General features: G+C 54.8%; 4 protein-coding genes across 4 annotated transcripts; 1 reads left to right on the forward strand and 3 right to left on the reverse strand.

Moving 5' to 3' along the window:
- Positions 1 to 1,917: 1,917 nt before the first annotated feature.
- On the reverse strand, positions 1,918 to 5,826 carry J7T54_007628 (uncharacterized protein; the record flags this gene model as incomplete). The annotated part of the gene is made up of 8 exons (XM_051509457.1): positions 1,918 to 2,099; positions 2,153 to 3,151; positions 3,200 to 3,382; positions 4,063 to 4,517; positions 4,615 to 5,087; positions 5,139 to 5,176; positions 5,327 to 5,535; positions 5,588 to 5,826. The coding sequence occupies 8 exons, from the start codon at positions 5,824 to 5,826 to the stop codon at positions 1,918 to 1,920; spliced, it is 2,778 nt and encodes a 925-aa protein (XP_051359543.1).
- Positions 5,827 to 8,247: 2,421 nt separating this feature from the next.
- On the forward strand, positions 8,248 to 10,542 carry J7T54_007629 (uncharacterized protein; the record flags this gene model as incomplete). Its single annotated transcript, XM_051509458.1, has 6 exons — positions 8,248 to 8,305; positions 8,365 to 8,468; positions 8,531 to 8,820; positions 8,875 to 9,056; positions 9,715 to 10,408; positions 10,473 to 10,542. 6 exons carry the CDS (start codon positions 8,248 to 8,250, stop codon positions 10,540 to 10,542), a joined length of 1,398 nt encoding a protein of 465 aa, XP_051359544.1.
- Positions 10,543 to 10,571: 29 nt separating this feature from the next.
- On the reverse strand, positions 10,572 to 11,651 carry J7T54_007630 (uncharacterized protein; the record flags this gene model as incomplete). Its single annotated transcript, XM_051509460.1, has 1 exon — positions 10,572 to 11,651. The coding sequence occupies one exon, from the start codon at positions 11,649 to 11,651 to the stop codon at positions 10,572 to 10,574; it is 1,080 nt and encodes a 359-aa protein (XP_051359545.1).
- Positions 11,652 to 13,484: 1,833 nt separating this feature from the next.
- Positions 13,485 to 15,682, reverse strand: J7T54_007631 (putative transcriptional regulatory protein-like protein; the record flags this gene model as incomplete). Its single annotated transcript, XM_051509461.1, has 2 exons — positions 13,485 to 15,275; positions 15,332 to 15,682. 2 exons carry the CDS (start codon positions 15,680 to 15,682, stop codon positions 13,485 to 13,487), a joined length of 2,142 nt encoding a protein of 713 aa, XP_051359546.1.
- Between the last annotated feature and the right edge of the window lie 532 nt (positions 15,683 to 16,214).

Genomic DNA, 16,214 nt, shown 5'->3' on the forward strand with positions numbered 1-16,214 from the left:
CATCCTGCTCCCGTCACCGCACGAATCGCTATGTAGTGCTCTCCCACATATGGTGTCACTTACATACGTAGATGCCAGTCCAGCTAGCCTCTCCGCTAGTCTCTCCGCCAGCAAGCCGCTGGTGGGAGGAGAACCTCCTCTCCATCTTCCACTGGACATTGCTGGCCGTGGCTAGAAATCTTCCCTGCTCATCTCTCTTCCACCGTCCTGCGATCTCTGGATGACCCTGATCTAAATTGTGCCATAGGCTTTGAACTCCTTTGTCCATTGGATGAATGAGCTTCAGAGCTTCTATTTGTGCCAGCATCTCCAGCCCTTCTACGCGGGATCCACGAGACTCTGAGACTCTCAGTGCATAGTGTTCCCACCCCCACACCTGAGCACGTCAGTGCCAGGGTCAAGCTCGCCATTCGGCTTACAGCCAACATACCAAAACCGTCTTTCGTCTTTTTAGGTTTGCATGTTCCATTGCTCCACGACAGCTTTTGCCGTTGGCGACAACTCGAAGTGGGCTTGTTGACGATTGCACGCGGCTAAGGCGAGCGATACTTGGATGAAGCACACGGGCTCGCCTTGCAGAGGTCGGAATGCCAGAGAGAGCCAAGACACGGCGCAAATGACATGGCGAGGGCTTTACGGAGGAATAGTTCGACCCCTCGGCGCCTCGGGGTCTGGAGTCCCCGTTCAGAAGAGATAGCTGGTCTAGTTCGGTCCAGCGACTCCCTTCAGCCTCTGCCGGAGGTCTCTGACCTGATCAGGTCGGAGCTCCTAGCCGCAGCCACATATCCACGCCCTCTGATCTAAATGACGATTGCGTGTACTGCGAACAGTACTTAGTTAGGTACGTGTGCTCTGTGGTTAGCCCGGTCTTCTCAACCAAGTAGTCGATTGGACTCATCATCAAGCCAAGACGATTGCTCTACTTCCCCCACACTCACATTCTACTTCTCAGCTCTCGCCAGGGACGCCTGTGGACCGCAGGCGACAAAGCTCCCATGCTGTATTGCAATAAGAGCGGCGTCTGGCTTCCAATTTTTACAATGGTCGAGGTGCACAGATTGGGATGCACGTACACAAACATGTCGAGCGCCGAAACGCCGTGTACTAAATAGTGCTGAATTGGTTCCTACTAGCCGATACAGTTAAGTCTTTCCACATCCCCGAACGACGGTGCAGCTCGTGCATCATCCGCCGTAGATCCCCGAAGCTGTGACTTCTCACTCATGAACAAGCTTGGCAGCGGATAGCCATGTTCTAACAGAACGCGAGAAGACGACGGATTCGTCTCACACAATTCGGAACGGGCTCCTTCGGGCGAACCATCTCATCAAAATACCGATACTCGGTGGAAGTTGGGGGCGGGTGTGAGACTGATCGAGAATCGGGGGGCAAGATTAGATTGATAAGATCCTCGTTCCCAGAAGGCCCAGTCTCCGTGTACCGGACCCGGAGGCCGGAGGCCCGTCTGCGTCGCTAGTTCAGGGCCTGTGCCGAATCGACAGCGAACATTTGTGTAATTTCCAACCATACGAATCAAGATTCTGTTTGAATCTGGTTATTATCATTAGTTCCACATATTATGTGCCTTCTAGTTCATTGAAGAATGCGGACGTTGGCCGTCACCAGCCTCGGACAGACATCCATCCGCCCCATTTTTGATGTGAAGAAAGACCCCAGCTAGCCAATGCGTACGTGTGCCGACAGTGATTGCCGTTAGTAGACACACTTCTCAAGCCCGCCTCCCTTGACTCGGCACGTAATCTATGTTGCCGACCCCGCGAGATGCTCTCATGTCTCAGACATCCGTTGCGCCCATACCTGCTACGTCATAAATGCCGATTTGTAAATAATGGACAGTATCTTTGAATGCCGGATTTTCATCGCCGCTGTTTCTTGCGTCCCGATGGACTCGCACAGCTACAGGCTGGCGAAGCGCTGATCGAACTTGCAAATCCTTGCCCGGTAGACCATGGCTGAACCGACGAGAATGAAGGAAGCAATAGATCCGTAAAGGAGGCGCGGGGTGCCGCATTCCAGTATGTACCGCATCAAGGGAGCCGCCAGAAGACATGCCGGGCTGATGACCAAGTTGGAGATGCCTAGACAGATGGTCAGTTGTTGTGTCGGCCTTACGGTGGCAAGCTGCACTCACCCAAGAATTTCCCTAGGTCTTTAGGATCGGACAATTTGCCGATACAAGCCGCGAACAAGGGCACCCAGCATCCAGAGAAGAAGCCCCAGGTAGTGGAGGCAAAGTACAGCGGCATGGCGCCCCTGTCAGCCAACGCAATGTCCACGCCCAGTAGGACGACGACCTCGGCGATGCAGGTCCAGAACAGCAGCATCAGGGAACCCATAGAGTCGGCGATAATTCCAGACATGAGCCGGCCAACAAAGGATGCGGCACTCAGGGCGATGAGGCAGTACTGGCCGTCGGTTTGCGTGGCACCCACTGCCTGTGCAATGAATGGGACCGACGCGCTCGTCCCAAAGATACCGAATTGCAGGAAGAAACTGCCGCCAACAAACCACGCATATGGCGCATTACGCTCCCAGGTGTTCTTGGTGAAGAGCTTGGTGATCAAGACGAGGCCCTCCATCTGCGACTTGAAGGTTTTCCATCCCTGCCCAGGAGCCACCTTGAGCTCGTCTGGCACGACGCGGTTGAAGAAATATGTAGCACCGAGCGCCAACACGGCAATCGCACCATTCACCACGGCGAAGATCTGATTGCCAGTCCGCCACGAGTCGCCATACATGGAGCGGAAGGAGGCGGCGTAGATGATGCCGGCGAGCGAAGAGCCGCACATGGTGATGCCCTGCGCCAAGCCCCCACGCTTCTGGAACAGCTTGCCAGCCATCGAGGGCCCAATGGCGATACACATGCCCACAGTGAGCCCGTGCCAGGTGAAGACGGCGACGAGGTGGCCAAATGTTGTGCAGAACGAGAGAGTGATGAACACGCCCACAGTGCTGGCGACGGCGACGTAGCTCATCAGGATGGGTCCAAAGGTGTCCATCACCACGCCCAGAAATGGTGTCGAGACCATGGCGACAAAGCTGGCGATGCCGGACAGCCAGGTATGCTTGGGATCTGCGCCAAAGTGATTGTCGATCTCTGCAATGAGCAGCCCATGAACCAGAAGAGCGCCTAGTGAGCCACGTCAGTACAAGAAACTCCATGTCATGTCAAACACACCTTGGGAGACCATCATCCACAGAAACGCGCCCGTCACCACCACCCAAGCTCGCGCACTCTTGTCATTGTGCCACGTCTCTCTCTGTGATGTTTCCGAGCCCCGTCTCGAGTCGACAGAGACGCTGAGCTCGTCGCCTTTCTCGTGATCAACCATGTCGACGCCAATGGTACATTCGACAGCAGCTGTACTTTTGCTCCTGTAAGCAGTATCTTGTGACCAAAGGGAATCATGGTCATAGAAATGTGTCAACCAGCCAAGGTGGGCGTGGGGGTTTCCCAGGGCCGTAATATATCAAACTCACGGGGCTATCAGGCTGTGGAATCTCCAAGAGTGTTGTGAGCTAACAAGTCTCACCTTCCCTTGCTCGACCAGCAGTCCGCCAAGCTCGCATAGTAAACGCGTACATGTACCCCACGATTCATCTCCCTAGTCGCCGATGCGGGCCTCTAGTAAGCGTATCCGCGTTGATGAGGAATGTGGTTCGTGACGCTGTGTGGGCCTCCACGGGCCGGGCCCGCGATCGCACCGGGTGTTATGCTGTATGAAAAGGTGCTATCGCCGACTGATCGAGGAGAAGAAACGCCCTCTTGCATCGTATGGTATTGTGCGCCTCCAACGCGAAGTCGCTATGCGCCCGCAGCGGCGGGAAAGGGGGGCCTGGCTTAGTTCACCATGACAACATCGACTCAAGATACTCCGTCTTGCAATCCATGCTCGAGTACTAACGATTGTAAATGTGGCATCTCTTGTCTATAGTATATGTTGTGTGGATATGGCAGGCACAGAAATACCTATTTACGGCAAAGCTTCCCTGTTTGAAGGGTGAGACACTCATCTTGTCCCTCAATGTACCAATCTTCACTGCCGACCGCTGTCGGTGCGTAAAAGACCCCGAGCGGGTCAATCCTCTTCTTCATGTTGTAAAGTGCCTTGTAGTTGGCCCCAAAGAACGATTGACCAAAGTCAAGATCCATCACCTCGCCCTCTTTGCCGTAGCCGCCATATCCGTGCGTAATGTCCTTGAGCGGCTGCATGATCTCATCCATGATGCGGTGATTGATTTCGGATATATCTTCCTCAGTGGCGTCGGCCACCCAGCCAGAGCCGGTAATGACAAACATGAGCGCGTCCCGCCACGCAGGGTTGGCGGCGCTGGCAGGTGTGCCCTTGGGGGCTGCCGCGTTGATGTTATACATGATCAGTGGGGCGCCCTCCTCGGCAATGCCGCGAAGCGTGTTGAAGGTCTTGTTCCAGAGGTCTTTATCCTCAAAGTTGCCGCGCGGAATAAGGCGCAAGCCCGTGCGGACTTTAGCGGCCCTAACGTTGTCATTAGGGAAATGGCTGCGCCACTTGGGGGTAGAAGCCGTCGTTCTCAAAGTACTCGGGCTTCATGTTGACCCCTAGCGACTCTCACTCCTGGAGCAGGGGTGCGACGAGCTTCTTGGAGTCCGGCAGCTTCATGCCGGGCACGACCCACGGGTTCATGGACCACACGTAGGCGCCGGGTCCTGCAGGGAAAATGAAGTGGTATCCGTAGCTCTTGACGTCCGAGAAGTCAGGGAAACTCGACCAATATGCTTCGACCGCAGACCAGAATTGAGTCTCACTGATGTTGAGGGAAGAAGTGGCAACGTTGAAGGTCATGCCGGAGAAGGGTATCTTAGGGTACACCTTGAAGGTCATGGAGGTGACCACGCCCCATGTGGCGGCACCACCGCCTCGAATAGCCCAAAAGAGATCCTGGTCGTTCTCTTCGTCTACAGTGATGAAGCGCCCCTGTGGAGCGACAATATCCACGCTGAGGATCTGGTCGGAAGCCAGTCCAGCGATGGGACTCAGAGGCGAATGGCCGCCACCGGCAGCATAACCGCCAGCAACTCCGACGTCCTGGTATCGAGTCAGCAAATTTAGCCTTACGTCTTGGCAATGGTCTCTCACTCGACATTCACCCCCGACAGCGGTGAACCCTTCCGTCTCTGCCGTTTCGCACACTTCGCGAACTTGGACACCGGCAGCGACCTTGAAAGCAGGGCCAGTGTAGCTCTTGGTCTTGTATTCCTTCAACACCTGAATGCTCTTCATGTTGTAGGTTCAGACCGACAAAGCACCCGCGCCGGTGCTCTTACCGAGAAAGTCATGGCCGGTGTTGTGGACGACAAGACGGAGGTTGAGGCTCCTTGCCAAGTTCACAGCGAGCTGAGTGTGGGCAACTTGTAGCCTTGATGGAGTACAGGGGGACCCGCCAATCTCGCACTCGCCGCCTGCCTCGGCGTCCTGAGGCTGGCAGGTTCCGCCCTGAAACAGGGGCGACATGGCCGAGGTGGGATCGACAATGCTATCTTGCTATGAGGTGACGTGAAACAGGGACGCCATGAAGGGTAGCTTACTGGGTGGAAGAGTTGGCCCAGTTGCTGAGAAGAAACTCGCACTTCTCCGCATCGTAGTGCTCGCCCTCGTAGCAGGCCGCCCCGAGCGGAACAGTGGAGATGACAGCACCGCCAGTCAGAAGGTCGAGGGTTTTCCAAACAGCCTTTCCAGGGAAGAAGATCTCTGGGATAGGTCTTGCACTTGCCGCTCCACCTGCTGGCAAGCTCTCACTTGGTGATGTCGTCTTCCGACTCATCATCGCCAAAGTAGAAGAGCGAAACGTTGCTGAGCTGCAGATCGGTGAGGTTGGCCAAAATGGCGTCAGTGAGCTGCAGCTCTTCCTCTGGCAAGATAAACTGGACTCCGTTGACCTATTCAGCCGCTGGCGAGATATTGGAATTATCGGCCGCTACACGAAACTTTTGTCAACAACCCAAGCCATGCAAGGCAGTCGGCCATAATTTGAACATACCGATCACATCACCATCTATAGTGATGTTCTGGGAGGAAACACAACTCACAAAGCAACCAGTGAGTGCAAGCTATAGGAGGACGCCTCTTTTCTGCATCGTGAAGGAGCTGTGCTGGGGGTCGGAATGGGAAGAGGGAACCAGTGTTGCAGTGAGAGTGCTTCAACCGAGTCGAGGGGATTCAAGTATTAGGAGAATGCGAGGTCAAAAATCCCTCCTAGGTCCTGTCAAGTAGGCCAAAAGGGATGTATGTCCACTGTGGACCTGCCGCTAATCAGCGCATATGCAACACCCCCAGAACTTCAAGTTCTCTGGCGGGCGGACTGCTGTATGCTCCAGGTCGGGCGGCCTATTAAACACGACAGATCACATTTGCCTATGGGCACCTGGGTCCTTCCGAGCACAACACACAAAGGCCCATTTATTCATGACGCTACCCCAGGTGCTCAGAAGTATCAGTTCAATGTATCATGACTTGCGTGACAACCCTCCTTATCTTTTGCGTTAGACGTGACTTTGTGACGATATCCTGGGTGCTGCCGCCCGTAGTTCACAGATTAGCCGAGATTGAGGCAATGCAGTTGCTAAGGCGGTCGTCTCCTCCAGAGAGCTGTGGAACTGAGCAGTCTTTACACGTGTAGGCCTTCCAGCGAGCCATCAAAGCGTGGCTGTTGGTCAACTGGAGGGGGCAGCAACCAACCAAGGCCCACTGGCTAAGCATGCATTAAAGTATTGAGTATTGAGCCGCATTGATCCGCGGAACTTTACGTGTAGAAATTCTCCACGTAAAACACGGCAGCTGGGGGGCCAGTTCCCCGGACATGGTGTTCATGTATGATCCCTAACACCAGGGTCAGCTCACTGGCTGGAAGTATTTAGCTTTGCACTGAATAGAAACGGATTATAACTAATTGACTGAAGGGGACAGTTCATCCATTACTCAATCAACTCAATACCTTTAAAGTTTCTAAAGAAATCTGTCTCAAATATTACAATTGGTATGATATAGCTCTACCTTGCCCGTGGAGTGTGGGCCGTGGCAGCTGGGCATGTGGGTACTTGGACCGTCCCCAAGGGGAAGAGAGGACGTGATTGCTATCAAAAAACCAAACATCAATTGCCGATGATGCTTCTTCACAATCGACGCCATGGATGCTGGTTCACCGGTCTCGTTAACGAGTGTTACATTCTGCCAGGGGCACATCGCAACATTAGCCGTTGTTCCAGATTCCTTAATGAACGATGCGCATGCGTTCCCCTGACTCCCACCTGCAGCTGAAATAGCAAATCCTTCTCAGCATCATATTCTCTACAACCAACGGGCTTGGCATCTACTCCGTAAAACTCCCCGTCGTTGCCCAGCTCCCTCCTGAATCCTCCTGAATGCCCCATCAACCAGTTAATCAACGCGACCTGCATGTACGTAATGAGGGCCGGGGACCTCAATTAATTTCACCCTGCCTCTGGAGTCAGCAACAGCCCGAGTGATACTGCTGGCGATATACGAGTTTTGATCGGATGCCAGTCCGCAGTTATGTGCGTGGAGGTGCTGATCAGAGGCATTTCTTCAGTACAGACATCCAATGAGACAACCGTGCTACCACGAGCAAGTCACTCACACTGGGGAGGTCCAGTCAAGAAATATTGCGAAGAGTAACGGGACCTAATCGAGAACTTGCATTTTCAAATGCTCATGTGATGCGTGGCCGACGAGTACCACTCGGCAACTGAAAGATGCGTAAAGACTGACTTGGAAAGTGATTCGCATACTTCCTTGATTTATTCACCCTGGGCGTAACAGACATCCCAGGCGCTCCATGTGCCTACATGCAACTTCAGCTTTTTGGTTCATAGTGCCAGGGTAAAATTTCAGACCAAGTGAGGCCAACCAACTAAAGAAGTTTTCATCAGTACTCTTCATCTCTTCGATGGCAGTTACATTCCAACACATCAAGTTGAGTCCTTAAACCATCCAAGCGTAGCGTCAACAACAACTCTGCGGTGGAGGCTGGCCTTTTGCTCCCGCAAAGCGGACCTCCACCCAAGCTGCAGAGGACCGCAATCGCCGTCATCTTCGTCTTTCCGGCACTTTCTTGCATTTTCTTCAGCATGACGGCTTATATCAGGTTTTCCATGCGGCAGTGGGGAGTTGACGACTGGCTGTGCGGACTCGCGTTGGTACGAAACATGCCTGCTGTGCCAGTCAAATCATGAGCTTCTCTAACATCTCAGAAGCTTCTCTCCTTGCTGTTTACCGGACCGCTATTGGTGTGTGAGTTAGTTCAAGGAGACGAAAACTGAGATGAGCCCACAGACACCAAACACAGTCATCAAGTTGAACTACTTTGGCTGGAGAGCAGTTGACGTCCCAGAATCCGACCCGAGACCTGGATTCTGGTGGAACTTTCTGGTGCAGATGTTCTACAATCCTGTCCTGGCCCTTGTCAAGGCGTCCATTCTATTCTTCTTGCTCCGTCTGAAGGCCAAATGAAGTGCGCACGCTATGCCATCTACGCGCTCAACATCTTCAACGCGGCGCATGCCGTTGCCATCTTCTTCACTGCACTCTTCCAATGCATGCCCATGGAGGCCAACTGGGACTTTGCCCTCAAGTTCGAACCCGGGACCAAGTGTATCGATCACTCTTTCCACGTGATCGGCTCATCTCTGACAATTTTCACCGATCTGTGCATCTTGATCATCCCATTCTGGATTTTCCTGAGTCTCAAGATGCCCAGGGTTGCCAAGATCGTGGTCATTGGCATCTTCTTTCTGGGGTCTCTGTGAGTGCATTTCTCGCTATTCGCTTGGCTGTGGCTGACCAACTTGCTTCACAGTATTGCCGTTTTTTGTGTCATCCGAGTCGTGGACGTGTACAACATCTTCTTTGTCACACCAGATCCGGATAGCGACCCGTACTATAACATTACGGTTGTCTACTCGAGCGCCGAGGTCAACTTGATCATCAGCACCGCGACGATGCCTACACTACGCTCGCTCTTCCGAAAGTGGTTCCCAAGTCTGTTGAGCGGCAGCTCAGGACAAAGCCACGGCCGTCCGACTTAAAGAGTGTGTACTGCGGTAGGCAGTTGATTGTTGACAGTGTTTCACTCCTCGGACGTTGGGTATTATAAATAATGATTGTACTTGGTACTGGGATTCTGGCTCAGATACTGTGATATGATATATTCATTCAAGAAGTGCCATATTGTGAAACGCAGGGCAGCCCAAGCTGCCCAATGGACTGGAGTGCTCTGGAGCTTTCGGGGCACAAGTGACATCGATCTCGGATCTCCTCGTGCGCGGCTCGGCCCGAAGCCAACTGCCCGATGGATACGATATGCTTATCTGTTTCTCCCAACCATCTCAAATTCTGGCATCTTGCCACGGCTTGCATGTAAGTACTGAAGAAGGAAGGCCTGTATGTATTTTCTGTCCACTGCGCAACGCAGCGTTATTGGATAGCGGAGCGAAAGCTCCGTCCATTGAGTCGCCCCGCCTTTCTACGACTTTGTCCAGTAGCAGCAGCGCAGCCAAGACCACATTCACGGCCGCCTCACTGACGTCACAGCTCTGGTGCCTGAGACACTAGCTCAATGAGGTGAATTATTCCTAGCTTTCTCCAACGTCCGAGGGCTCACTCTACTTCCCTTGGCCAACTCATCCAAGTTCCAAAGTAAACATGGCCGGCTTCGTGCAGCCCCTTTGCGAACACACGCACCGACGCCTGCATATCTTCCCGCTCCTGGCGTCGATATCCTGGTTCTCGACGCTCACAATCCTCTTCGCCCGATGGATCAGCCTCGGCCGACCACGCTACCCAGGCCAAGTCAACCCCGACGTCCCCTTCGTCAGCGACATTGCGGCGTTTGCCTTCAAGCCCATCTTCATCATCGGGTGCACGCTGACCAGCATCGGCTTCGTGGGCACCGTCTGGAGCGTGCACCATGTGCGCTACTCGGTGCACTTTTACGGCCTGACCGACGACAAGGCCTGGAGGAAGGTGCTGAGCGGCATGGCCATGGTCAGCGGCCTGGTCGCTGGTGGCTGCCTGCTGCTACTCAGCGTCTTCGACACCTTTGAGGAGCACGAGAAGCATCGGTGGCTGCTGGTGGGCACATTTGGCGGTCTGGCCCTTAGTTCGCTCGCGACAGAAGCTGTGTGGTGGGACGAGACGTACAAGGCTGCGCGCTTCCCGGGCCTGAGGAAGTGGTGCTTGGTCAACACCGTTCTCGTCCTGTGCATCGCCGTCACGGGCACCCTGTTCCTCGTGTTCCTCTACACCGACTACTACAGACGAGCGGGTTACCTCGAGTGGACGATCACCTACCTCGGGTCACTATGGCTGGGCACGTTTGCAGGTTACATCAGGTACGTCGCGCCCCGAGATCATGTTGTTTCATGGGTATCGCTCGCTAATTGCATCATCAAACAGATTCCGCGAGAGAGGTGGTGTCGCCCGGGCGCACCATGAACCCGAGCAGCAGCCCCTCTTATCCCCATAACGCCCAACGCCGTACTTCTCCTCCCCATCTCAGGCAGTTTGCAGAACGTCAACGATCCAGTCCAGCCCTTGCTGGCAGTCGCTGAAGCCACACTTGAACATGAGTGGAAAGTCGTGCATCATCTTGTCGCACTGCAGCCATTGGCCCTCGACGCCCACTTCGGCGCATCGATCACGGAAATTCACTGCCTCGGGCGCCAACACGTCAAATCCTGCTGTCACACCGTGCACGGCTATGTCGGCCGCCGCGAACAGACTGATATCGCCCGCCGCCGGTGAGATTCTGGGATCGGAGATGCTAAACCCGGAATGATCAGAACCAGTTTCCACGCCCTCTCTCATGTTCAACCACTTGCGAGCAGCCCCGTTGACAAAATCCAGCGTCATCATCGAATCGTACGGCTCCACGTCCTTGATGTTTTCATCGAGATGCCGTAGATCCGTCGGCGCGCAAATTGCCATGACGGCAGCGGGTTGGGGACCCTCTACACCCTGTGTGCTGAGGCTATGGAGCACAACGCTCAACGCCAGATTGCCTCCTGAGGAATCGCCCGCCCAAACAACCCTCTCGCCTACTTCGACACTCCGACGCATCACCTCCTTGTACAGACGGTCCAAGTGCGGCAGCGCCTCGGATGCCGGGCATTCTGGTGCAAGGGGGTGCGATATGACCGACACCGTTGCATTGTGCACCCTGCGACTGAGCTCCGCGGCCAAGCGCCAGTGCATGATGCTGGGCGGCTCTTGCCAGCTCCCGCCGCAAAAGTAATATATCCTGCGCTTCGGATAGTCGCAATGCTTGTTCGACTTTTTGGGGACCATGTCGTAAATCCAGGTCCCCTCAACTTGGTACTCTTTCCAGTGCGTGGTACGCACTGCCCAGATGGGCGGCTTCAATCGAACGGGATGCGTGCTGCGGGACTTTCCCGAGGGCGCGACGAGGCGCGGGCGGAATGGCTTGAGGATAAATTGGAGGGCAGCCATGGGAACAGACCTGTCGGGTCGATGGGTGATTTTGATCCGCGAGCCGGAGGAAGAGGTGTCGCCGTTGGCCTCGTCGTCCGCCGGAGGCCCCAGCTTCTCCATGGCTGCAGGCGATGTGCTAGACATGACTGGGCGTGGATGGGTCAGGCACGCTGAAGGAAGCCAAGAAGCATCGAGTCTGGGCGAGTAGAAAGTAGTGAGAGAATGTCCCCCCGAGCACTGATTACAAAAGGCACTGTTCGTGAAGGACTGTAGAGGCGCGTCTGCGGCGCCAATCTCGCAGAGACAGACAATTGGGGTACAAGGGTATTCCTGGAAGATAATAAGGGATTGGTGGTGGAGCGTCGACGTCACCGTGCCGGTGATGACCGCATGTGGCTTTTCTGAGGAGTCGCTGGACCCTGGGACCGGACTCATTTTCCCAGCCAGCAGCTGGCCAATTCGTGTACGTACGTACGATGTTGAGCCCAAGATTGCCCGTCAAGGATTCACCTGCCATTGTCGTGGCCTTTGCATACATTCCCGGCAGAGGACGCGCAGGGATTACGCTCCGGTCCCTTCAAGCTGTCATGCACGAAAACGACTTAACGATGTGTGGAAATGTAGCCTCGAGATCGATGGCCTCAACAAGCTTCGCCAAGCGGCGCACATAGGGTCTCTTCCGTACACGTGATTAGCTCGGAATCTGTAGGCATGGGTGTCTGGGATGGCCACAATTAAAAAAAAAACTTGGCACGGCGTTGGTTGGCTGCCGGAATTATCTATCGTCACCGAACACGTCCCGAATATTGGTGCCTGTTGTAGTCTTGGCTGGCGTGGAGGAAACAAGACTGCACGGGAAAGGTTATTAGATGCATGCACGGTGTTGTCGTTCTACCTGCATTTTATTTCTGAAGCGTGAGGGCCCAGACTGCCGTCTGGTAGCGCTAGGATATACTAATCTAATAGCCAAGGACGCTAGATACTTGAGTGACACTTATGGTCGTGGAGCCGTCTTCCATCTCAGTCACGCCCAGTACAGCTGACGCGCAGGAGATTCTCGCCTAGAGAGACAGGCTAAAGAGGAAATATTTTCCTCCATAATCAGATCAGCATTGCGATGGAGCCGGTAGAGACAATGCTGGAGAGGACGAGGATGAGGACGGTTCGTTCACCTTTGCGCAAGACCATGCACAAGCCAAGCACTTGTAAACACTAAATCTCGGCCCCTTCTCCAACAATCCCTCAGTCCTTTGGTTGATAGTTGGTCTGGTGGTCTAGTGGTATGATTCGCGCTTAGGGAGTTCTTCTGGACTGTCAAACCCTGAGTTTCTAAACTTGCGCGAGGTCCCGGGTTCAATCCCCGGCCAGACCCCATTTTTTGTTTTTCGACCTGATATCTGCAAACAAAGTGCATAGCAATAGCAAAATTTGGTTCAGTGCAAGTTGCTCATGTGTGTATGATGATTGGAGGTCATGAGGTGCGGATATGGGCACGAGTGAGAAAAAGTATTAAGTAGGGCTGGGTGAGTGAATCATCACTCGACTTTTGGTCGGTCGAGTGCGGGTCGTGTCCAGCCCGGAATCCCCCCTCTTCCAACTTCCTTTCTTTTTTGGATCGACTCAAAGTCTATCTGTACATCTGTGAAATCACCCCCACTGAGAACGTACATCCTTTTACTTCCTCGTCGTGTCTTTTGGGCAGCAGGTGCGTGAGACATGCTCACCCACAACATCGATTGCTTCCTAGAGTCGTTGGCATCAAGTAGGATGTCATACTTGAGTTGGGAAAGGGGTGCGACACCAGACGCACGCGTTCACGCGTTCACGCAATGGAGTATCTAGATGTAATCCGTAGACGCCAGTTGATTGCCTATGATAATAGCAGATAGCCGCCCCACTAGATCCAAAAGAACGCTGTCGTGTGTTAATTATTCGTGAACCACGGGCATGCATGCCCCCCATCAATCATCAACTCATTCATTGCATCTGCTCGCCGCCCACCTGAGAGTTGATAAACGGCAGGCTGAGGCTGTTGTGATCCCAGAGCAGGGAGAAGTGGCCCATGACATCGTCCGTGATCAACTCGTCGTATCCAAAAGCGGGTATCATCTCGGGCATGGGAGGCTGTAGATCTGTGTGCTGTGGCATCATGGACATGGATGGCGCAAACATGCTCATGTCTGGATGCACCATGTGGCTCGGCACCTGCTCGTGCTTCGCGTCACCGAGCGGCGGGGGGGCAGGCGGTGGCCCCCAGTCGCCCAGCGATGGCTCCATGTCGAAGCTCTGCTGCTGCGGCATGATTTGGCTCTCGATCGAGGGCGCTCCGCTGTTGGGTGTGTTGGCGGCTGTGTGAGGCGACGAGCCCGTCGTCCCACTGTTGCCAAAGGTGGAGGGCGACGTCGAGGCCGAAGCCGAAGACGCATCCTCCCCGGGCGTCAGCTGCACTCGAGCCTTCTTGGACCGGCGAGGCCGAGGGAGCCGCTTGACGACCCGCGACAGAATATCGTACGATACCTGCGCCGTCTTGGACAGTTTGTTTACGCGGCGCAGCAGCAAGTATGCATTCTGTATGCCTTCCAGGATCTCGTCGCGCCGAGGAATCGTCTTAGCGCGGTCTTTGATGATGGCCGCAGCGAGGACAGTCGCTGTGTCAAACAGCGAAAAAATGATAAAGTGATAGCGGCCGTCTCGATGCGACGAGTATTCTGTCCACTGCCTAGTCGTGTCCAGATTGCGTAAGGAATAGTAGACACCAATATCCCTTATGCGCAGGTCCTCGGCCGACGAGTTCTCGTCGAAATATTTGCCCATGTAGAGGCGGATCGGATTGAGGATCATCAGGTAAGCCATGGTGTGAATGTAGAAGCGGTGGGATGTGACCCAGGGATGAATGCTGTCCCTGGACAAGTCGGGGTTCTCGGTGCTGTACACAGCAGGAAAGCCCGCGAGCCAGTCCTCAATGATGGTCTTGTACTCGAGGATCTCGTCGTGCGTCTTGACGTTCTTGGGGGCACCGAACCGAGCAGCGAGCGTCGTGATGGCCTGAGCCTGCAGCTTCATGTGCAGCAGAGGCGAGGGATCCACATTCTCGAGGGTGAGCGTCGGCAAAGCAACGTCGACATCGCCGTGATCGATCATGGTCGGTCTCTGGAGACCCGACGCGAATTGCCAGTCCCATGTCGACAGAATGCACCAGAGCCGTCTCCGCACCTCGCGCTCAAACTCGGGTAGACCATCGTCGGATTCGCTGTGGAAGCCCAGCTCTTGGGCCTCGCGGACTGCTTCGCCGATGCCATGCCATGCCTCGGGGAATTGGGCCTCGGCCTTGTGCCAGTATATGCTGTGGAGGGTGCGCTGTACGTTGATGACGTGATATCGGCCGCTGGTGATGGCAACGGCCAGGTCCTTGACCGTGTCGTAGTAGCGCTTGGACAGGCTGTCCGCCGAATCGCCCAGTCGTTGCTCAAGGTTGACCTTCATTTCCGCGTCCACGTGCTGCATGGCACAGGAAAGCATCATGATGAGAAGGCAGGTCCATTGCAGCGTGACAGGCTGTTGCTTCGTTGTCCGGTCCCACCACTGCTGGTATTCCTCTAGAAAGCGAGGCGGGTATATGATGTAGTAGTGATAGTTGACATTGTTGAAGAACATTTGCAACAGGCCATCCATCTGGGGTCGTTGCGGTAGAATTTCAAGCGCGTCACGCAGCTTGGGGCAGGTGTTGACGGTCACCCAGTCGAGTTTCTCAGAACCCTTTTTCATGTTCTAGTCAGCACAATGGACGTCAGTGCGCTCGTGAACCTGCGTCCAGCTTATCATACCTTTGGCTCCATGGTAAGCGAATCGAGTAGAGTGCCTGACATATATCCCAGGGCCTCGAGCCCCAGATTGTCGGCGTCATCATCGCTCTCATACTCGTTGTTCTGCTCGTCGTCGTCGTCGTCATCATCGTGGAGGCTGCGCGAGCGTTTGTTGCTGATAGCGGGCGTCGTCCTGTCGGTGGCCGTGGCCGAGACCGAGGCAAGGGGATTGGAGAAGCGGCAGATTTCAGCGACCTTGCGCTTCTGGCAGTGGTTGCAGGGCCATTCGCGATTGCACTTCTGCTTGCGACGCTGGCACTCTGTACAAGAGGTGCGATAGGCGGGGCGACTGCCACTTGATGGAAGCTCCATCACGAGGGATCCGCAAGCATGATCTGCTCAGAGTGGTCGGGCGGAGATGGGTGCGTGACAGTGCGGTCAAGCATGGAAGGATGAGGAGTGCAGAGAGGGAAGTACTTGGAAGAAGCAGAGAGACATAGCACGAGTAATCAGAAGCAGATGCGTGGTGGAGGAGTTACGGAAACGCATCCTGCTCTTCAAGCCGCAGGTGGGGCAGCATGGACGGCAGGCAGCACGGGGCTCGACTCAGTCGACTGGACTCGACCGCCAGCGACTCCAGTCCAGCCTCCTACCGTCCTACCGTCCGCCGCGCTAAAGTTGAGGACGTGGGGATGAAGTGCGCCCAATTGGGATGGAAGACACCTCGGCAAAAGGTCATGCTTCGGCCAACTGTCACTCCGTCACGGCTGTCCTTCTCCTAGGGTCCTGCGGTGCTCAACAGCAACCGTTGGCTTGTCTCCTCTTCTCGCGTTCCCATGTGCACGCGAGTGGGTGGGCGCCTCGAGAGCACCCGTCTGTCTGCCTGCGAGATCCCCGCACCCAA

This window comes from Emericellopsis cladophorae, assembly GCF_022114955.1.
Source record: "Emericellopsis cladophorae strain MUM 19.33 chromosome Unknown NODE_62_length_120238_cov_116_934538, whole genome shotgun sequence".
NCBI lineage: Eukaryota > Fungi > Ascomycota > Sordariomycetes > Hypocreales > Bionectriaceae > Emericellopsis > Emericellopsis cladophorae.